Source organism: Neoarius graeffei, chromosome 20 (assembly GCF_027579695.1).
Source record: "Neoarius graeffei isolate fNeoGra1 chromosome 20, fNeoGra1.pri, whole genome shotgun sequence".
NCBI lineage: Eukaryota > Metazoa > Chordata > Actinopteri > Siluriformes > Ariidae > Neoarius > Neoarius graeffei.
The window spans coordinates 47,607,796-47,630,738 of record NC_083588.1 but is presented as its reverse complement, the minus strand read 5'-3'; the positions used below and the strand labels follow the sequence as shown (position 1 = coordinate 47,630,738).

The following is a 22,943-nucleotide window of genomic DNA, read 5'->3' as shown; positions in this document are numbered from 1 at the left end:
CTTAGTTTGGAACCGGGTTTTCTGTTTCCACTGACAAAGAACCGGCTCTGGGGCCAGAAAAGCCGGTTCCAGGCTAGCACCAACTCTCTGCTGGGCCAGAGGAAAGAACCGCTTACGTCAGCGGGGGGGCGGAGTTGTTAAGACCAACAACAATAACAAGACCGCGAAAGATCGCCATTTTTAAGCAACGAGAAGCAGCAGCTGTACAAACGCGAAGTCATCATTATTATTAATATTGTTGCTGCTGCTTCTTCCATGTTGTTTTTGCTTTGATATTCGCGCCAAGGTTTATGCAAACGTAGCGACGTAACTGACGTATACAGCGACGAAATGATGTGGCTTTCCTTAGCACCGCGAGCTATGGAAAAGCAAACTGGTTCTCAGCTGGCTCGCAAGTTGAACGAGTTGTGAACCAGCACTGGCCCCGAACCAGCCCTGGAACTGATTTGGTGGAAAAGGGGCATCAGAGCACTCTTGTTTCTTTGGTCAGATTAACGCAGACCAGTACTTTAATGTCTCATGGTGCCTTAATACTTAGACTAGTAAGTGTTTAGTGTGACCTCTCTCTCTCTCTCTCTCTCTCTCTCTCTCTCTCTCTCTCTCTCAGGTTCTCCTGGAGCTGAGACAGTTCTCCTGGTGTTCCATCACTGCTCTTTGGGTGCCTCTGTACCCCAGCGTGTACTCAACACTATCGACAACTGAGGTGTCGCAGCTTTGTGCCCGTGAGGAAGTCCTCTCCCTCTGTGTGTGGGGGTGTCTGTCATCTGCTGGTAGGTGCTGTGCCCCTCATCACCCCACACACTTAAAGCTGGCGATGTCCAGGGTCCCGAGTCCGCCCCCTCCCGCTGAGATGACCAGCGGCCCTGTGGCCGAGAGCTGGTGTTACACGCAGGTGAGTGAGCGAGCTTGATGTGTTCATTTAGATTTTTTGCATTCACGACTCCAACAACGAGTATGAATTAGACTTGATTCCATTAAAGGTGCTATGTGTAAAAATTGGTCTCTTGACGAAGTCCTACTCCTCCTCCTCCATCCCCCCCTCCATAAATAAATAAATTTTAATCTTAATAATAATAATAATAATAATAATAGGGGCCAGGATATTGCCAGACCGTTGAGGCATCCATCCCTATCGGAAGAAATGAGGAAATGCACAGTTCCCTCCTCCCCCCAAGCGGACCACCACCACTTTCACAGAATTCTCACTCACTGAATATAGCCAACTACTAACTGCAGGGCAAAAATACGCAGAATGCTAACAAGCTGCTGAAACTCTGAGCGCCGGGCAAGATAACGCTGGGAGAGATATACTGGTTTATCTCCTGTACATCTGAAACACCCTTTTTCTCAACAACCACAAATCATATAGTCTGGTTAACACCAGACCGTATCACAAGTGAAATATGGTCTGGAAGCCGCCTGTTGAATTTCTTGTAGGGGAGGTGTGGTTTACGATTGTCAACGGCCGTTTATTGGACGTTGCAAATGTCTATCATTTGGCGTATACGTAGCCCATGGCCAATCATGGCAGTTGTACCCGGTGACGTAGTTAGAGCGAAGAAGAGAAGGAAGGAGAAAGAGAAGGCAAAACAAAAATAGGAAAACAATGGCACCGAGCGATTACTGCCGTTTGTGCAAGACAAAGCTTGATCGAAAGTTTGGTTCGTATCGCTCGCCGCCATGTTAAATGTGATCCGTAAACAGTCCCAAATAAACTACAAGCTTCCGTTTGTCGAGTAGTACGCGTCACCGTCTTCCCACCCCTCCCCACTCTCTGATTGGCTCCCTAACTCAGGTGAGCCTTTAGACCATAGTTTCCATGCCGTCTTTTCAGATCGGGACGATTGTGCAAAGCAGCATGGGATTTCCCAGGCTACAAATCATAGCCACTTGGTACCAAATTCAGCTTGGGGTTCTATACAGTGTACACCGTTTTCAGGTCTGTCGCACATCGACTTCCTGTTTACCGACTGAATGCATTTACAAAACACCCAGTGTCTGGGTTTACAAAGTTTTCGTAGCACTTTTCTCAGCATCTGCAAATCACAACTGCTTGATATTCGGTACCGAGCTTCAGCTTGGGGTTCTATACCGTTTTCAGGTCTGTCGCACATCGACTTCCTGTTTACCGACTGAATGTACACTACCGTTCAAAAGTTTGGGGTCACCCAGACAATTTTGTGTTTTCCATGAAAAGTCACACTTTTATTTACCACCATAAGCTGTAAAATGAATAGAAAATATAGTCAAGACATTTTTCTGGCCATTTTGGGCATTTAATCGACCCCACAAATTTGATGCTCCAGAAACTCGGGTGGGGTTTACGTAAGACTGTATCAGCGGATCATCAGATTAAAGTTTTTAAAAACGATTAGCGTGCACACAGCAACGCCAATACACGAGTCGCGTGCACACAGCAACGCCAATACACGGATACGCTAATCACATGACTAATTCGGCACGTAAGTTGAAATGTGTCAGTGCGGCTCATCGCTTCCTCCTCAGCAGCTGCGCTCCAAATCACTCGGCCCTGAACAGCGAGTGCCCTCTGGAGGGTGCGCACTCTGGCCCTGCGCAGCTCAGACAGCGCGCGAGTGAAGCGCACGAGCAGTGATTCGGGACTGAGCCGCTGTGTGATTCCAGTGCATGTCGGGTGTGCGCGTCACTTACCACTTGCAAGTGGAAGGATGGCAAGCCTAAAGACAATCATAACTACACAATGGGCAGTATTTGCATCAGTATTTGCAGTATTTTCGTACTTTTATACTCTGTAATGAAAGGTGATACAAGGCGGAAGTCCGCGCCGTTTTTCAGCAGTCGTGTCACATGACCAACGCCAGTGAATCAGGAAGGTGGATGTCACAGTGACATTGTCCAATGAGACGCCAGCTAGAGCTCAGCACAGCGTATCCGCGTATTCTCAATGTTTACACAGCACCGGACCAGACACGATCTGGATTGAATACGTGGACCCTGGCGGATTCCCGTTTCCCGGCGTTTCCAGGCGTTTTAATGTAAACGGACAGTGCATCCGCGAAGAAAACGAGACAGATACGGTCTAACGTAAACTTGGCCTCAATCTGCTCAAAGGAAGGTCAGTTTTATAGCTTCTCTAAAGAGCTAAACTGTTTTCAGCTGTGCTAACATGATTGTACAAGGGTTTTCTAATCATCCATTAGCCTTCTGAGGCAATGAGCAAACACATTGTATCATTAGGCTGCTGGGCCATAGAAGGTTCACGCTGCACGCTGCATGCTGCACGCTGCACGCTACACGTGTGTAAAGAAAAGTGGACAAACGTAGCATGACTTGCTCTGGGCCATAGAACGGCGTTCACGTTGCACGCTGCACGCTGCACACTTCACGCGTGAAGCATGAAATGAACATGCACACTTTTTTCTAGGCGTGAAGATGGAAATTCCAGTCAATGCATGCGGTCACCGCCGCGCCAGCCAATCAGAACGGGTCTAGGGAGATAACGCTATGCTTTCAGGGGAAAACTTCAGAAAAAATATAATTGAATGGTATAATTGAAAAATAGTTCTTCATCGGGATTGTCAAGCAGATTATAGAATGTTCGGTGAAATTCACCACGGGTTTCTCTCAGAAGGAAGTGTTCTCGGCTCCAAATTCTGTTCCTTTTTCTCTTCCTCTGTCTCAGTAAAAGCAGAATGAGGCAATCGTCGTCATCTGAAGAGTCCATATTGTTGGTTACTCGGTCAAAGTAGAACAGACGCAACACGTGAACATCCAAGCATGAAGTTTAATGGCCCAGGGTCCGGTTCTTCACGTGAACGTGTAGCGTGCAGCGTGCAACATGCAGCGTGCAGCGTGAACCTTCTATGGCCCAGCAGCCTTAGAACACTGGAGTGATAGTTGCTGGAAATGGGCCTCTATACACCTATGGAGATATTGCACCAAAAACCACACATTTGCAGCTGATGAGTAGCATGCTATAGATGCACAATGGTGTAACATAGGGAAAAAAATTTTAAATTCAGGTTTTGATTTTATGTACTGAAATAACTATTAGGCACAATTTTTACAATATCTATAATAAATTGGTTGTTTTTACCCATTTTAACCTTGAAATCAGCATTTTAATGATTACCCATAATGCATTGTTTATCACGCTAAAACAAGCAAAAACGTCATAAGACAGTGGAAGTACTACCTTTACTACCTCCACGTGGCGTCTTTCTGGATCGCACGTGCCTAGAAGCGTACCTTCTAGAACATTCCTGGGTGGTCACGGACTGTCACGTAGCCTAGTTCGGTTGTGAAACTCCCTAGGATGGAGTATTTTCGTGAGTTTAGTGGCAAACTTTTGCGCCGCAATTTCTCTATTCTCGAAATTTGTAACCTGAAACCCTACAAGAAATGTTTCATAATGTTTGGGATTTTGAAAAATGCTTCTAGCAAGTTTATTTCGCTGTATTTTTTCCGTGAAACTTGGCATAAATCATCCTTAAGTGATGAGCGTGACATTGTTATTTTGGTCTGGGTCACGGAGTTAGTTGGAAGCGGGAGAAATGAGAGTTTCTCAACTACAGCAGCACTTCTCGCCATAGATGGCTGGCGTGTTTCACAGCGTTTGGGATTTACTAAATCGACTAAATCTCTAGATCTACTGAAGCTACGAGGATATAAATCACCAGGATTCTAATTTACTGGGTGAGAAGTATTATATATATTTTTTGAAAGGTTTATTCACGCTATAAGTCCATGAAAGTTGGAATTGTTCGTGAAGGGGTTAGTTAGAGTTTGGTAGCGTGACGCGCACAACAAGCAAAAGAAAAAAATTTTCTTCCGAATTTCCTTGCTTTATCAAAATTATTTTTTGATACGTTAAAAGACTGTGTTTATAATATTTAAGCGTTTTTTTTTAGAGAATATTTGATCAAAACTTTCAAAACAGCATTCAAAGTGATTTTTCACGGGTGTAAATGTTACGCGTGACGTCCATAATTGCGTTAAATTTTAAGAACTAAAATTCTGTTAAAAATTCTAGATTTGTGCTATCATTCTGGGGTTTTGCTGAATAATACTTTAGGGAGTTCTCTTACAGTGCTGAAAATTCAATGAGTTTTGGTGAAATTCTAGAAAAGTAATTTACATTTTAACGCGCCTGATAGCGATTGTGCTCACACAGCGTGCTACTCATAACACATGTTTCATAATGTTTGGGATTTTGAAAAATGCTTCTAGCAAGTTTATTTCGCTGTATTTTTCCGTGAAACTTGGTATAAATCATCCTTAAGTGATGAGCGTGACATTGTTATTTTGGTCTGGGGCACGGAGTTAGTTGGAAGTGGGAGAAATGAGTTTCTCAACTACAGCAGCACTTCTCGCCATAGATGGCTGGCGTGTTTCACAGCGTTTGGGATTTACTAAATCTCTAGATCTACTGAAGCTACGAGGATATAAATCACCAGGATTCTAATTTACTGGGTGAGAAGTATTATATATATTTTGAAAGGTTTATTCGCGCTACAAGTCCATGAAAGTTGGAATTGTTCGTGAAGGGGTTAGAGTTTGGTAGCGTGACGCGCACAACAAGCAAAAGAGAAAATTTTTCTTCCGAATTTCCTTGCTTTTTCAAAATTATTTTTTGATACGTTAAAAGACTGTTTATAATATTTAAGCAATTTTTTTTATTATTATTATAGAGAATATTTGATCAAAACTTTCAAAACCGCATTCAAAGTGATTTTTCACGGGTGTAAATGTTACGCGTGACGTCCATAATTGCGTTAAATTTTAAGAGCTAAAATTCCGTTAAAAATTCTAGATTTGTGCTATCATTCTGGGGTTTTGCTGAATAATACTTTAGGGAGTTCTCTTACAGTGCTGAAAATTCAATAAGTTTTGGTGAAATTCTAGAAAAGTTATTTACATTTTAACACGCCTGATAGCGATTGTGCTCACACAGCGTGCTACTCATAAGCTAGAATAGTCATTTACCACATTTGCAATGTATAGAGTGGATTTCTGATTAGTTTAAAGTGATCTTCAGTGAAAAGAACAGTGCTTTTCTTTCAAAAATAAGGACATTTCAAAGTGACCCCAAACTTTTGAACGGTAGTGTATTTATGAAACATATAGGGTGGATTTTGACACTATTTCAAGAAGCAAATTGCCATCTCAAAAATGACCGTTGAGCAGGATGCTATTTGAAATCCCTGGGGAGAGACACTGCTCTTTACTTACTCGTTTCAGGGTTATTTGTTGAAATCAACATTCATAATAAGCGTCCTATTCCTTCGATTGCTTGCATTCTGATAGAAGCGAGAGCGGGGGGGGGGGGGATACGCAAGTGAGCAGTAGCTCGCAGTTGATCTTGTTACAATCTGCATACAGCTCTGCGTCCGTCTCCGTACCCGTTGCTCTCTTTTGAAATTGCTCCTGAGCTCATGACTGCATACATCTGGACAAGAAAGAGTGGAACTGGATCTTTGTAACAATCCTAGTCACGTTTCTACCGTACAGTATTCGTACACACTGAAGTAACTACGTTATAAAGACGGATCAAACTTCTGCGTAGTAATTAGTTCGCCCGTTTTCTCCTTCACTCCTGCGTCTCGGTTGAATAAGTCGCAGAGTTCTCATTGCTTCATAACATCCCGCATATCAAAATAAACAGCTCAGCGTGCCCTTTCTGATGACATTAGTTGTTTCTCTGTGCAACAGAGCATTGTTGAGTAATGTGGTTTTGAAATCACAACCGATAAAGCGATGACCTTTGTTCTGTTTGGCTCCCGTTAGTTTGTCCAAGTAATGTTGCTTTGGCGTTGCGATTCACTTTCTCTGGTTAGGGTCGCTCTTGTTGTTTCTCTTTTCTTTAGTTTTCTGTAATCTGTAAAAAGGTCGCTCTGATTTCTTGTTGAATCTGTTTGGACCGTTAATTGCGAAACAGCCCTTTCGCATTTTAGATTATTATTATTTTTGCCCTCCCTGTATTAGGCTGAACACCTAACTGTCAAATGTGAATTTTACCACAAACCTAAACATCATATTATGAAAATCTTAAAGTTAATTACAAATATTTTATGTTCCTGCAGGGAGCCTAAGGGCCTCTGCATGCTCTTGCGACAAGGCTTTCGCAGATAGCTTTTCGCAGACAGTTGTAATTTATCGTTGAGCGGGGAGTAATAGGCGTGCGCGATGTTATTCACCGCCACAACGCAAGGGGGCGCGAAGTCGCGAAATCGCTAGGAGTAGTTGGTGGGTGTGGTTAGTGGAGTGTTTATCCTCCGGTTACTTATAATGACTAGAACTGGAGTCGTATAGATGTCCGTACTTCCTCACTTCCTCGATCAACCGCTCTTCGTGCTGCTCCATCTTCGCTCGTGTTTTCAAAAATGCCGGTCGTGAAAACAAACCAAACCGGGAAAGTAGGGAAGCGGAAGTGCATGTACAGCGGATGTAGAGTGGACCAATCAGAGCCCTCTTGTCTGCGACGCTGTCTGCGAGGCTTCTGCGGTGGTCACAATTTTTGGGAGGTGCGTGCAGAGCGTCTGCGAAGGTGGGGGGGCTACGCAGACACTGTCTGCGACGCTATCTGCGAGGACTGGGTTGTCAGCATAAATTGGCCTTAAGGTGGCCTGCATGATAGCAGTTTTATTTTCATTACCTTAATGTAGGTCCCCTGGATCTTTTCATATTTCCTATTTCAAGTATTTTTGCTTTTTTATGCTTTGTTTGTTGAAGATCCAAATAAATAAATGAATTCTGAATTCTAACTGCTACTTAGTGCACAGTGATCTCTGCGTACAGTGACGTCTAGGGCTGCGTACCTAAATGTAACATCAGGTACAGGTACCGGTACAGAGGTTTAGGTACAGGTCCGGACCTGTACCTGAACAATTTGACAAAGTCTTTTGAACTTCTTCAGTAATGACAAACGTTAATAAACTGTTGACAACTTGTCAGTATCTTTATTCAAAGAAAACCGAACATAACTAGGTTTCCTACCTCACTTCTCAGTCGCCCTCTCAGTCTCGCACTATAGTTAACTTGGGACAAAAAGTCATAAGTTGTCTCACAGCGAGAAGTGACTACACTAGAGTACTACAGACTACGCGCAGTCCGCGGCCTTTAACTTACGCGGCAAAATTACGCAAAGCAACAAAGGCTGCCAATGCCAGCAAAGGAAAAATGGCTGACCTGCTTTTGAGTCTTTTTCGCTACGTTCACGCTGCAAGGCTTAATGCTCAATTCCGATTTTTTTGTGAAATCCGATTTTTTTGTGAGGTCGTTCACATTAACAAATATATGCGACTTGTATGTGATCCTCAGTATGAACGAAAAGCGACCTAAAAGGATACGACGACGTCACACGCAGTGAGCATGGCCAGTGTTTACGGAAGCAAAACCGCCCGGTTGCGGTATGACCCATCCAATCTAGCTTGAATAGCTGCATCCCCCCAAATGGAAATCAGCTCCCTAACCTCTGCGTCCTTCCATTGAGAAGATTCTGGACCTTCACAGCCCGAAGCGTCCCTCGCATTGATGTCATGCGCAGGGGCGCAGATACGTTTTTTGAACTGGGGGGGACAAAAAACTGGGGGGGACAAAGCTGCCAGCAAACCAACCCCAACCCCGATATGCCTGTCAAGCTTGTTGTGGGTTACCATAGCAACCAAGCTCGAGCTCGCAACCTGTGCAGTCTGCGCAGCTCAACCAACCGAATATCAGTCTTTGTTTTGTTTTATGTGAGTTGTTGCAACTATGTATACACTGCTGTGCACCTCAATAAACCGAATGGTAATTAGTCTTTTGATTTTTCCGTGAGGTTTGCCTTATGCAAAGAGAGACAGCATAGACGTTTTTTCCTCCCTATAAGTGGGGGGGACCGAGCGAGGTGAATTTAAATCTGGGTGGGACGAATCCCCCCCGTCCCCCCCTCTATCTGCGCCCGTGATTATGCGCCATGTTGTTGTAACTTTTTTTGAGAGACCCGCCGCCTACTTCAGCGCAGAATAGTGACGTTTGTGGCTTGTTGATGACGTGTAAGTCGGATGAATGCGACCTGGCGGTTCAGACTGAAGTCGCATATGAAAAGAGCGGATAGGAATCGGAATTAGGACCACATATCCAAACGGCCTGGGTCGGATTTGAAAAAATCGGATCTGTGTCGTTCATATTGTCAATAAAAGATCGGATACAGGTCACATATGGGCGAAAAGATCGGATTTGAGTCACTTCAGCCTGCAGTGTGAACGTAGCCTTTGACCAATCAGAGCACTGGATCAGCCAAGCTCTCGCAATGGCTCTGATTTCAAGTTTCAGCGCTGCATTTTGCGTCTTTTCCAGTGCTAAATTTTCGTCTTTGTGGTAGGATTTACGCATCTTCAGTCACAAAATAAGCAGATACTTGGTGTAAATTTATATCGGTACAGTACCGGTACTTCATGATCCAGTATTTTGGACCTGTACCGAATCGATTTTCACGGCACAGTACCGGTACACAGTACCGGTACGCAGCCCTAGTGACGTCACATGCGTGACTTCATCTTCTCATTTCGGCCCGAGGGCAGACTGGACGCTACAGTAACTCACTATCGCCTCGAAGTGGTATGAGCCGGACGGTGCGTCCCGTCTCAGGTTAGCCAGCGAGCATGCTAACTTCAGGAGATATCTCTGCAATACGATAAACAGATCTCATCTCATCATCTCTAGCCGCTTTATCCTGTTCTACAGGGTCGCAGGCAAGCTGGAGCCTATCCCAGCTGACTACGGGCGAAAGGCGGGGTACACCCTGGACAAGTCGCCAGGTCATCACAGGGCTGACACATAGACACAGACAACCATTCACACTCTCATTCACACCTACGGTCAATTTAGAGTCACCAGTTAACCTAACCTGCATGTCTTTGGACTGTGGGGGAAACCGGAGCACCCGGAGGAAACCCACGCGGACACGGGGAGAACATGCAAACTCCACACAGAAAGGCCCTCGCCGGCCACGGGGCTCGAACCCGGACCTTCTTGCTGTGAGGCGACAGCGCTAACCACTACACCACCGTGCCGCCCACGATAAACAGATGTCTTTTGAAATTGTTTTAAACTTGTCTTATACTTGGCACCCTTAAAGGATCTCTATTTGTGAAAAATGCGTGTATTTCCATTTACAGTGCGAGTTCTTTCGTTACCGTCATCTGATGGGTGTTTGCAGGAGTGGTGCAGCTAGAACACAGCAGTAACGGCGTGTTCAAAGCCAAGAGAAAGGAGCAGGTTATTTCATACATTAGAGCAGCCTAAATCACGAAAGTGGATGGATGAGTGTTATCAAAAAAAGGATCAGGTGTGTGTAAAGCTGTGTACATGCTGAAGCATATTAAAATGATCTGCAGCCTGGATTGTTTTTTCTTTATCTCTCTACTCCCTTTTTTAAGTACAATTCTGGTGTTTGGAAAATGTATTCTCAGATAATATGCTTTACTCACTGCTGTTTGTGTAATTGTGATGTTCCGGCCAATTCTCGTGCTTATTTAGTCGTAATTGTTTGAAATATGCAGTCAGGATGATCCGAAAGCAGCTGATTGCTGATGTTAGGAGAAATTAAACCAAAGAATAAATCTTGCGCTGTTGTAAACAACAGAAATTAAATGTTTGGGATGGTCAGTTTTGGACGGTTCTGGGACGATCCTTAAAGTTAGTCTGGAGCTCTGTAAAAACGGGTTTGATTTATAATTATGAATCTAATATAACAATCTAATCAGACTTCTAAAAAAAAAAAAGTCATTGTGTTTCCTAAGAGTGCCATTAGATAGGAGTAACAGGTTTACAGCAGACGCATTTTGGATTCACTCCATAGGTACTGCCATCCATCCATCCATCCATCCACTCATCTATCCAGCCATGCATCATCCATCCACCAACCCTTTCATCCATCAGTACGACTATCCATCCATACACTCACTCGCTTTCCTTTCCACCAATACTTCCTTCTATCCACCCACTTGCTCGCTCTTCTTTCCACCTATCTTTCCATCCATCCACCCACCTGCTTGCTCGCTCTTCTTTCCACCTATCCTTCCTTCCGTCCACCAACCCACTCACTTGCTCTTCTTTCCACCTATCCTTTCATCCATCAGTGCATCTGTCCATACACATGACTATCCATCCATACACTCACTTGCTTTCCTTTCCACCAATACTTCCATCCATCCATCCACCTGCTTGCTCGCTCTTCTTTCCACCTATCCTTCCTTCCATCCACCAACCCACTCACTCACTTGCTCTTCTTTCCACCTATCCTTTCATCCATCAGTGCATCCACCCATACACGACTATCCATCCATACTCACTCGCTTTCCTTTCCACTAATACTTCCTTCCATCTGCCCACCCACTCACTTGCTCTTCTTTCCACCTATCCTTTCATCCATCAGTGCATCCACCCATACATGACTATCCATCCATACTCACTTGCTTTCCTTTCCACCAATACTTCCTTCCATCCACCCACTTGCTCACTCTTCTTTCCACCTATCCATCCATCAATCCACCCGCTTGCTCGCTCTTCTTTCCACCTATCCTTCCACCCACCCGCTCGCTTGCTCGCTCTTCTTTCCACCCATCCTTCCACCCACCCGCTCGCTTGCTCGCTCTTCTTTCCACCCATCCTTCCATCCACCCACCTGCTCGCTCTTCTTTCCATCCATCCATCCATCCATCCCATTCACTCCTCTTTTCACCCATCCATCCATCCATCCATCCATCCATCCATCCATCCATCCACTCCTCTTTTCATCCATCCATCCATCCACTCCTCTTTTCATCCATCCATCCATCCACTCCTCTTTTCATCCATCCATCCATCCACTCCTCTTTTCATCCATCCATCCATCCACTCCTCTTTTCATCCATCCATCCATCCACTCCTCTTTTCATCCATCCATCCATCCACTCCTCTTTTCATCCATCCATCCATCCACTCCTCTTTTCATCCATCCATCCATCCACTCCTCTTTTCATCCATCCATCCATCCACTCCTCTTTTCATCCATCCATCCATCCACTCCTCTTTTCATCCATCCATCCATCCACTCCTCTTTTCATCCATCCATCCATCCACTCCTCTTTTCATCCATCCATCCATCCACTCCTCTTTTCATCCATCCATCCATCCACTCCTCTTTTCATCCATCCATCCATCCACTCCTCTTTTCATCCATCCATCCATCCACTCCTCTTTTCATCCATCCATCCATCCACTCCTCTTTTCATCCATCCATCCATCCACTCCTCTTTTCATCCATCCATCCATCCACTCCTCTTTTCATCCATCCATCCATCCACTCCTCTTTTCATCCATCCATCCATCCACTCCTCTTTTCATCCATCCATCCATCCACTCCTCTTTTCATCCATCCATCCATCCACTCCTCTTTTCATCCATCCATCCATCCACTCCTCTTTTCATCCATCCATCCATCCACTCCTCTTTTCATCCATCCATCCATCCACTCCTCTTTTCATCCATCCATCCATCCACTCCTCTTTTCATCCATCCATCCATCCACTCCTCTTTTCATCCATCCATCCATCCACTCCTCTTTTCATCCATCCATCCATCCACTCCTCTTTTCATCCATCCATCCATCCACTCCTCTTTTCATCCATCCATCCATCCATCAGTGCATCCAGCCAGCCAGCTAGCTACTGATCCACTTGTCCTTCCATCCAACTATCCATAATCCACCCACTCACCCATCCTTAGACCCACACATCAACTCGCGTTCACCCATTCTTCCCTTCCATTCACCCATCTATGTGTCTGTTCCTTCATCCAGCCATTCTTTCAACCAACCACGGGAGCCAATCCATCAACCAAAATGTAAAGGGATTCACAGTCTTAATGTTCACCCATGGTGGTTTATCTCAGGATAAAATGCCCACCAGCCTCATGCGGAAGATCTAAGAAACGTGTACACCACCACATCATACTTTTGTCCTCCCCTTTCCTGTCCAAACTGCTATTCATGTGTTTTTTTTTTTTTTTACTTTTTTATATATATATATAACCTTTTTACCCCCTTCCCTCACCCCTTCTCTTTCTCCTCTTTGTTTCTATGGAGATGAAAGACAGTTTGGATGTGGCTGTTTTTTGAAGTCCTGGCCACCATTTGCTTATCTCTCAAAAGAAAAAGAAACAAGAAATAAATTTTGTGTGTGTGATTTCAGATCAAAGTAGTGAAGTTCTCCTACATGTGGACCATCAACAACTTCAGCTTCTGTCGGGAGGAGATGGGCGAGGTCATCAAAAGCTCCACTTTCTCCTCAGGAGCGAATGACAAACTCAAATGGTAAGCAGATTCAGAATTTTGTACATCATGATGTTTTTATTTATTGATCCGGTTTGAACTGGACTACATGGCCCATTTGCGTTATGAACCTTGCATTTACACTTACTAATTAAACGTATTGGCATTATCCTTATTCTCCTGACATGTTCTGAAGCAAACGAGACGAGTGCAGGAAGTCACAGTTGCCAGGGAATGAACGCTTCTGAGACGCTCGTGCTCATTGAATGTGTAAATGGAGATGAACTGTTGCTTGGGGATGATGTAGCTAATAGTTTAACGTTCTCTTCTCATCCAGGTGTTTGCGGGTGAATCCGAAAGGGTTGGATGAGGAGAGTAAAGATTACTTGTCCCTCTATTTGCTCCTGGTAAGCTGTCCCAAGAGCGAAGTGCGTGCGAAGTTTAAATTCTCCATCCTCAATGCTAAGGGCGAGGAGACCAAAGCCATGGGTGAGTCTGCACAGGAAACGGGTGTTCCTTATGAATCTGTAGGGGTGTTCACACGGCAACTTTTACTCCGGTGTAGCACCGGGGCCGCCCCGGTAGAGCGTTCACACGGTACAAAGTTATACCGGTGTAGCCCCTGAAAGCTGCTTAAACCGGTGCAAATCTAACCCTGCTCGGGATGTGGTTTAAGAAATTTACTCCAGAGTAAATGCTAGTTTGCGGGGCAGCACCGATATAAAATGGGACGTCTGAACGCTACAGGGGTAGACTCGCTACGCGTGAGGACAGTTGATTACATACGGGCATTGCATAATTTGCATCCTGGTATTTTGCGCTTCCAAAATGGTGAATATCAACAGCAACAGAACTGCGTGTCTTCTAGTGTTGCCAGATTGGGAGGTTTTAAGTGCATTTTGGCGGATTTGAACATATTTTGGGCTGGAAAACGTCAGCAGTATCCGGCAACACTGGTGTCTTCATCCACGTCGTTTTCCCGGCGCTTGGTGATGCCATGAGAACCGGGAAAAGGAAGTACATTTTCACGCATGCGCATATTTCAATTCCGCATTATTACTATCGTATAGCACGGTCGCAAAAACTGCCGTGTGAACGCAAGTGGCGCTGCACCGGTGCTAACGCGCTTCTCTCTAGTAAGCAGGTTTGTGACGTGTGAACGCTCCACAAAATTTACACCGGTGTAAGATATATCGCAACAAAATACATCGGTGCAGCATCGATGCAAATATGTGCCGTGTGAACACCCCTTGTGTTGGCACCAGGTATTGTAAATGGAACGAGACTGTAAGTATTCACAGGCGCGTTGATATCCGGCTCAATTGCGTGAATAGAGCAGTTCTATGAACAAGTACGGTAATTACATTACATCACGTCCTCACCATGCTGACTTTATAGCATGGTGACGTCTGTTCTCTGGCTTGATTTATACATTCCTGTTAAAGATGCTTCTGTTAAAATCCGTCTCCTTTGCCTTGTCCACCGATGACGCCGTTAACTCTACAATACAAACGGTTTCAAACTAGGAAGTGGAATTTTATGTGGCGACCACACACAGACCAGAGCCTTGTCTGTGTCATTTGTGACGCGAACATCCCGAAAGCACAAAGGTGTTTAAAGGTCAGCAGAGAGGCCAACATTATGAAATGATCAAAATTGCCTTAGTGCATATCCTGGATCAGTTTCGTTTTTTTTTTTTTTTTTTAAATATGAAAGTACGTCCCTTTACACACTCATCCAGAAGGGTAATTTTGCACAAGGCCATCTGTCTACAGCAGAAAAAAATAAAATACAAAACGTGTCTGGAAAAATCCCAAGGGAGTCTGGAGCCAGATTTGTGACGTCACGTGCGGAAGCGTGCTTGCACGGTTTCAGTGCACAGCCTGTGTAGACCAAGTTTAGCAGCTTGCGATTTTGCATTGAAATATGGAATTGTCACCTGAACGCAATGTATATACATTTAATGTGTTTGACAGGTCCCAAGATCTCAAGCTCTGACACGCGTATCCCTTGATACATGTGAAGTAAGTGTATTATTGCCCAGCACGTTCGTGTTGTTTACTTTTGTGTGTGTCAATAAATAACATTATCCGTGTACCACACAAACACAGGAACACCTAATTTTTAGAGTATAGTCTCTCTTATTTCTTACCCTGGCAAGAGTCAACTTGTGAATCGCCGATTTTCTTGGTCTTTTTCTCGGCTCTGCTTGGTCCTCGGCTTCGAGGGCCTCAGTGGATGCGGCACTTCGCCTTCTGTCAGGAGAGACGAACACGGCTGGCTCCTTTGGTGACGCTGACGCAAATGGAGACGGTGTTGCTTTGGGCATTCTAACAGATGGAACTGCGTCGTTTTTCAGATCAAGTTGCCTCGCGAAGCCCATTTCCCACTGCAAATAGTTCTCAAAGTCATCGGGCTTTATGAAGTGAGCACCGCAAATAATGCTGGAGTCTGTTGCCAGTTTTTCCGGGTGCCTCGCACGAAGCGCTCCCATTTCTCTCTCATCGTCCGGTCTTTTGGAAAACGATAAGGAGTAATCCCGTCAAGATTGGTGTTGCTACGCCCTCCTACGATAGATCTGTTAACCGTTTTAATAATTACGTGATAACATTGAAGAAATTTGCAGAAAACCACCAGGTCATTTTCTCATAAACAAACCAGCGCTGACGTAGGATTCAGAGGGAGGCGTCCCGCACGCTACGTCACGAAAATCGATGTTTGCCGGGAAATCCAAATGCTGAGTTTATTCAGAGGCGGACCAATTCGCCTCAAATGGCTTGATTTCAACTGGATTTTTCTGGTATTGCGCACGGTAAAAAAAAAAAAAATTGCACAAAATGCAAAATGTGACGGATATTTGACCAAAGTTTAATATAAAATAGAATTACGCTGATCTTGCTCCTGAATTTACCCGTGATATGCACTTTCACTTGTCAGCTCAGTGATATTGCTAAAGTATGGAGTCCAAGGCAAAATGTACTGAAAACCATATTTAAAAATCAGCGCTCCAGTTACAGCAAAGTCGCTTCAGAGAAATCTCCGTTTGAATTTTAAGAAATAATAGTAATTCCGTTACTGACTATTCTTTCCTCAAAAGATTTTGCGTTCAGAGTTGAACATGGCTAAATTTTCTGTGATTTTTTTTTTTTTTTAAAAGGTCAAGAGACCCCATACAGTGTGAAATTTTTATTTAATACTGTTATCCAGAGTACTGCAACTTAAAAAAAAAAAAGGTTGCCACATTTTGCTGTGAATGTAATTCCGTTCCCAAAAAACGACCCTAAATTAGTGAAAATGAACAAAACCTGGGAACAATGTTGCATCACTCTGTAAAACATGGACAATTAAACCAGTGCACAAAAACATCCACTGAGAAAGTTAAGTGATCGTTCTAGCGCTTTAACACCCAGATAAAGACTTGTTTTAGAATTAAATAACTTTTTTTTTTTTTTTTTCCCTAATTTTTGCCCTGTCCACACCAGGGATTTTGTACCGATACGAAACTACTTTCGTACCGCAACACCTGTCCACACTAGCAACTATAGACCCTTTTCACTCGCGTGACCTTCGTAAATGCAACCGCCATTTTGGACATGAAGAAATAACGGTTTATGGCACAGACCCTTTCGGTTCTTGCTCATCTAGCTGCTACAATGACTGCTTAGACTGCAACAATAATACCTAACACACATTTAAGTATCCGTCGTAAAGACGTGAAACTCGTCGAGTGACGAGTGTGTTCATTGACCAGCTAACACGATCTAAAAGTAGACATAACATCACACTGCCCTGGCGCTGTGTACAGTTTACCTTCTATGGTTTGTGCACTCACTATTTGCCATTACTTTCTCCAACCCAGTGTTCGAACTATGCCGATATTTTCGGGGGGTCCCTTTTTTTCCCTTGGGGAGGGGTGCTTGCGCTTGCTCTTGTCTTGGAGCGCGGATCTCCAAACACATGAGAAGCCTATCTTATGCACATATCATGCGGACTCCACACACGCATCGTGTCTGAAGTCATAACTCATCAGGGGAAATCGTGTCCGCATTGGCATGTTCAAAAAACAACCTCGCGTCAACAATGATACCACACGCAAGAAAAAAAAAAAAAACAGTCAGGCTACTCAACACATCTGATCCACAGCAGCACCAAAGCATCACTGGAAATCATGTCAACAACCAATCTTCCATTTCAGCACGCGTCAACAAACAAATGGCACCACAAACATGAACGAATCAGTCAGGCTACCAATTCCAAACCCACAGCAGACAAATAATTAAATGCATCTTACCTTAAAGCAGAATCGACCACAAAGGAAGTGTGTTGGCACTGTTGGCACACTTCCTTTCTACTAGTTTGTGTCCCCAAGCTGGCAGCAGCAGTCGTTGTCATATCGGTTTATTTCATCTTTGATGTAAACACACTTCGGATATGCAAATGCTTCCCGTTACACACGATTGCCATGTCAATAAACATCATTTTGCCAATATTTTAGAGACCATCCATCTTCTCCGTCGGTCAGCATCTGTCGGGATCCGATAAAATGATAAATCTTGCCTTGTGTGTCGATGGTTACTACATCCAGGTGCACAACAATATAATGGCATGATGGAAGTCTTGCTGAAAGTAAAAACTTTCTTTGATGGCTATATTCCTTTCGATGCTTCGCCGTCGTTCCTCGTTGATGGCTGTGGTAGACTACTGGTAGTTCATGTCCAAAATGGTGGCCGCGTTTGTCGTGACGTCACGTGGGAAGGGTCTATACCGGTACTGTAGCGGTATAACTGTATCCGTACGAAACCCACAAATGTATGGGTTTCGTACCGGTACAGTATCGGTACTGTAGCGCTTCGCTGTAGTGTGGATGGATGAAGCAGCTCTGTATCGATACAAATATAATGCGCAAGCGCAATGAACCATTCCTACTTCTTCCGGGTTTTTCATACAGTACAATACGCACGTGCTTTCCAGCTGTAAATAAAACGTCAAAATGGCTCAAAACGACCGTGGAGCTACATGGAGCAAAGATGAAGTTATGTGTTTGTTGGAGCTTTGGGGAGATGAGCGATGCCAGGAACAGTTGAGGGGTACATGTTGAAATATCGACGTGTACAGACAACTGTCGAGCGATCTTCTTTCTCAGCTGCCTCGCGCATTTTATGTGATTCGACTGAATAAATGACCACCAGAAATACAGACTGTACACTGACAACAAAAAGCGCACATGTTTCATCCGCCATATTCTCAGAAGGAAGTTACTCGGTAACCACGGAAACGTTTCGCGCACACGCATTTCAACTACCGTGAAAGAAAACCGCAAACATTTCTCGCTAGTGTGGACAGATGCACTAAACTGTACCGGTATACTTTGTATCGATACAGTTATACCACTATCGTACCGGTATAAGTGTGAACACAGCTTTAGTAATGCTGTGTCTGGTCATTGTCCAGGGATGACATGACACTTAAGCAAGTTTGTTGAAACCTTAATAGAAGTGGTGGTAGTAGTATTGTGCTGCGTTCACACTTATACCGATACGATAGTGGTATAACTGTATCGATACAAAGTATACCGGTACAGTTTAGTGCATCTGTCCACACTAGCGAGACATGTTTGCGGTTTTCTTTCACGGTAGTTGAAATGCGCGTGCGCGAAACGTTTCCATGGTTACCGAGTAACTTCCTTCTGAGAATACGGCGGATGAAACGACGTGTGTGTGCTTTTTGTTGTCAGTGTACAGTCTGTATTTCTGGTGGTCATTTATTCAGTCGAATCGTATAAAACACACGAGGCAGTTGAGAAAGAAACAAAGAAAACGAATCTCCCTTTCTCTCCCTTTTCCCCCTTCCTCCTTTCTCCCTCCCCCTCTCCCTTTCTCCCCCTTTCTTTGCTCCATGTAGCTCCACGGTCCTTTTGAGCCATTTTGACGTTTTATTTACAGCTGGAAAGCATGCGCGTATTGTATTGTATGAAAAACCCGGAAGAAGTAGGAATGGTTCATTGCACATGTGCATTATATTTGTATCGATACAGAGCCGCTTCATCTGTCCACACTACAGCGAAGCGCTACAGTACCGATACTGTACCGGTACGAAACCCATATATTTGTGGGTTTCGTACCGATAGTTATGTCCTGTCCTGTCCTTCCCCTTTTCCACGCCAAGTGGCGCATCGGGGGCGGCGCTGATCTCCGTTTCACAGCCCTCGGCCTCTCGCCTATTACATAGCTAGGGTTACAGAGGGGGGCCGGTCCTCTGGTAACCACGAGAGTTTGACTCCCCACTCGCATCTGTATTGCCTTGCCAGATGGTAGTAGGTACCATTTTTATGATGGTCTTTGGTATGACCCGACCGTGAATAGAACTCACGATCTCCCAATTGAGAGGCGGACACGCTACCACTAGCCGGTCGATACAGTTATACCGCTACAGTACCGGTATAGTTGCTAGTGTAGACAGGTGTTGCGGTACGAAAGTAGTTTCGTATCGGTACAAAATCCCTAGTGTGGACGGGGTATTGGCTTTAGTACTAGAAGTAGTATTAGTGCTTGCTGATCCTGAGTGTTCATATCATTTTAGAATATTGCTGGATGTTTTCATGTTCTGATTTATAACATTTTTATTAGGAATGCTTGATTTTGTATATATTAACTGAACACATTTATTCTATCCACATTCACTGGATATGAGCAATTGCGCACTCTGATATCCCAGTAGTAGAATAGCCAATCAGCTCATTATACCGTGAGTAGAGAAAAACGAAATGGCGGAGTGTGTTGCTAAACCAGCCGAGGACGAAATGAAAACTCGACTCGAAAGCAAAAAATACCAAGTATTTAAAAGAAACATAAATGGCTTAAAGAATATAGGCGTCTCCGATTCCACACTTGAGCCCTGTCGGTGGCGGTAATGCACCTTTTTAAGTTGGTTTGCCAACCGCCGGAAAACCCTGAAGAAGAAAACCCCCAAAATACAATAAATAAGCAACAAAATATAGACTAAAAGTATTTGATGGTAACTTCCACCGCCAAGAATTATTATGGAATTTTTCACAAATTACTCCTGTCATTTCGCCAGTTTGTTTGCATTCTAAGCGGAAATGATTGTCAGACGTTTTGTATAGAGTTTTTATTTACTGAATTTGCAAAAAATAGAAATAAAAATGCTCCGTTTCTCAAAATCCAGTGAAATGTGAATCGAATAAAACAGTTATTCCACTCAATCTATTCGTACGTGGCTTATAGCCGACTCGGTGCTATGCGCCTCATCGGCTGTCAGCTCATGTACGACTCGATTTCGTGGAATAACTGTGAAATGTCCTTTCTCCTGAAAAGGTGTTTACTGGAACGTGGTAAGCTGTGAGACAAATCCAGAACATGGTCACAAACTACTTTTAAACATCAGGATGTTTCAAGCCTAGGTCACAATCGGACGTACGATTTTTTTTTTTTTTTTTTTTGCCGTACGATTTTTGGCGTCTCCCAAATCGCTGCGTTTTTTTTTTTTGTTCGTGGAGAAAGACGCACGTTGGCCGTAAGTTTGTCTTGCAACCTGAAAAAAACCAAACCGTAAGCGCCCGTAGAGTTTGTTTGACATGACAAAGAACCTCTGCGGCTCGAAAATCAGCACGTCACACGCGTGCGTTTCTTGCGTTTTTTTGCACGTAGACCGGCCGTAGGAGCACGTACGGCCGGTTGTGACCGAGGCTTTATGTTTGCGTGCAGAAAAATGCTTTAAATCCACGGGGATGTGAACCTTATTGACCGAGACATTATTGATCAGATCTAAACCCTCAACAGTTTTATAAACCGAATACCGAATTGAGTAAATAAATCAGTGTAAGCACTCGGAGCAGTTCTAACGTTAATCTTCTGCTTTTGTTCGTCTCGATTGAGTCAGTTTTCGCTCTTCACAACGAGCCTCGACGTTCCCGTGTATCGTGGCGTTAGAAAAAGGAATGACCTCTTCAGTGATGAAGCGGAGGTGTGAGCTTTAGTCACTGACTCGTCTTTCTGAAGCATGCCTAACAGCGCCGAGAGAAAAGACCAAGCGGCTGACGAGAGGTCGAAAAACCTCGTACATCATTTTCTAAATTCTTTGGTCTTCTGCACTTTAATGGGCGTCCCTCCGCCATCTCGCCCCCTCTGTTCTCTCCATCCCTGACAGTTTTGCGAGTTCCCGGGGGAGATACGGGGACCAGCAGAGCCCCTCGCTGAAGAAAATGAAGCCTCGGACTGCTCTGTCGGGAGAGTTTTTAAAAGGAGGACAGAGGAGGGGGGAAAAATGGCAGCCGAAATTGCTCTATCGGTTCTGGATCATTTAGAATCCAATTTAATCCTGGTCTCATCGTGAAGGGGCGGGGGCGGAAGAGAGGAGAAGGAGACGGTGCGAGAGCGAGGGGTGAAAAGGGAGAGAAATAAAAACAAAGTAAAGTGCTTTAATTAAGAGGAGTGCGAGTCAGCAGAGGCACAGTACATTACGACTGCTGTTTATGGAGCCTGTCTGAGTTGCGTGGGTGTGTTTAGGCTCGGTGCATGATGATAGGCGAGGGTGGACGGGACGGAAAAAAGCAGCTCGGTTTTTGTAACATTTTCTCTCGATTTCACCACATCATAAACGCAGAGAGAACAAGACAAGTGGTTAAGTGCTGAGTAAGATCGAGGAATTGGTGAATTGTATCATTTACACATCCATTCGTGCATTTCTTTTTTTTTTTTTTCCTCTCCTTCTCCCCCTTCCTCCAAATGATGTTGCCATCGAATGCAGCCCGATCGTTCCAGCCTCTACTGGCTAATAAACGGCTGAGCTGCTGATGAATGAGTATTTACTGTAGAGCTCGTTTGTGCTCCGGGTTAATGAAGCGATTGGAGAGTTAACTGGAGAATGAATTGGTTTTGCTAGAGGGCTGGACGGATTTCGAGGCCTGCTCTGTGCATCAGTCGTGTCTGGTGGTTAGTCGGCTCAACCCGTTCTCGCCTTGGTGTGTGTGGTTTATTAGCTGTCCGCCCTGATAAAGCAATAAAGCAAGTGGATTGGTGCTTAGCATGAATATTCACACACACACCGAAGGTTATTCCCGTCGTGCCTCGCCCTGTGGAGCGCTCACGCACGCCTCACCAACAGGATAAAAGATGTCCTGCCGTAAAAATTCCGTCTTGGATTGTAACGATGGAAAACGTAATCCTATTTTTTCCGTTTTTGATATGATCCTAATAACGGAGAGCTGAGGACCAGCTGATACCGGATACTGCCTGCTGTCTGCAAGCTTCTGTTACTTGTTTGAGACATTGCACCATGACGCCGCTACCTCGTTTTATTTAATTTTGCACTTCAATTTTAAATAACCATTTTGTCGCTGAGTCACACAACTCTGTTCTTTTTGTATTCTTTCTTTTTTCTCCTTTTTTCCCCCCCTTCCTTCCCCATTCGTCTGCACAAGCGTGGGTGTGTGGTGTATGGTGTGCTCCTGAACAGATTTACCTTTTCGGAAGGAAGTGCCAGGAAATCATAGATGTTTCTCCTCGCAGTTTGAGTGTTGTTATGGTCCAATTTATTTTAAAGATTGCGAGCGGTCTGGTTGAGCGCGTGATGTGCATATGGGATCTCATGTTGACCATTCAGGAAGACGTAATAGGAGAAAAAAAATGAAAATCAAATGAATTGCAATGAGAAC

General features: G+C 44.3%; 1 protein-coding gene across 1 annotated transcript in view; it reads left to right on the top strand.

Moving 5' to 3' along the window:
• Nucleotides 1–611: 611 nt before the first annotated feature.
• spop (speckle type BTB/POZ protein) overlaps nucleotides 612–22,943 on the top strand; it is a 151,757-nt gene continuing 129,425 nt past the window's right edge. The window contains exons 1-3 of the mRNA XM_060901837.1: nucleotides 612–892; nucleotides 13,191–13,312; nucleotides 13,608–13,759. Coding sequence (XP_060757820.1) covers nucleotides 815–892; nucleotides 13,191–13,312; nucleotides 13,608–13,759 — 352 coding nt within the window. The 5' untranslated portion in view covers nucleotides 612–814. The remainder of the gene's footprint in view (nucleotides 893–13,190; nucleotides 13,313–13,607; nucleotides 13,760–22,943) is intronic.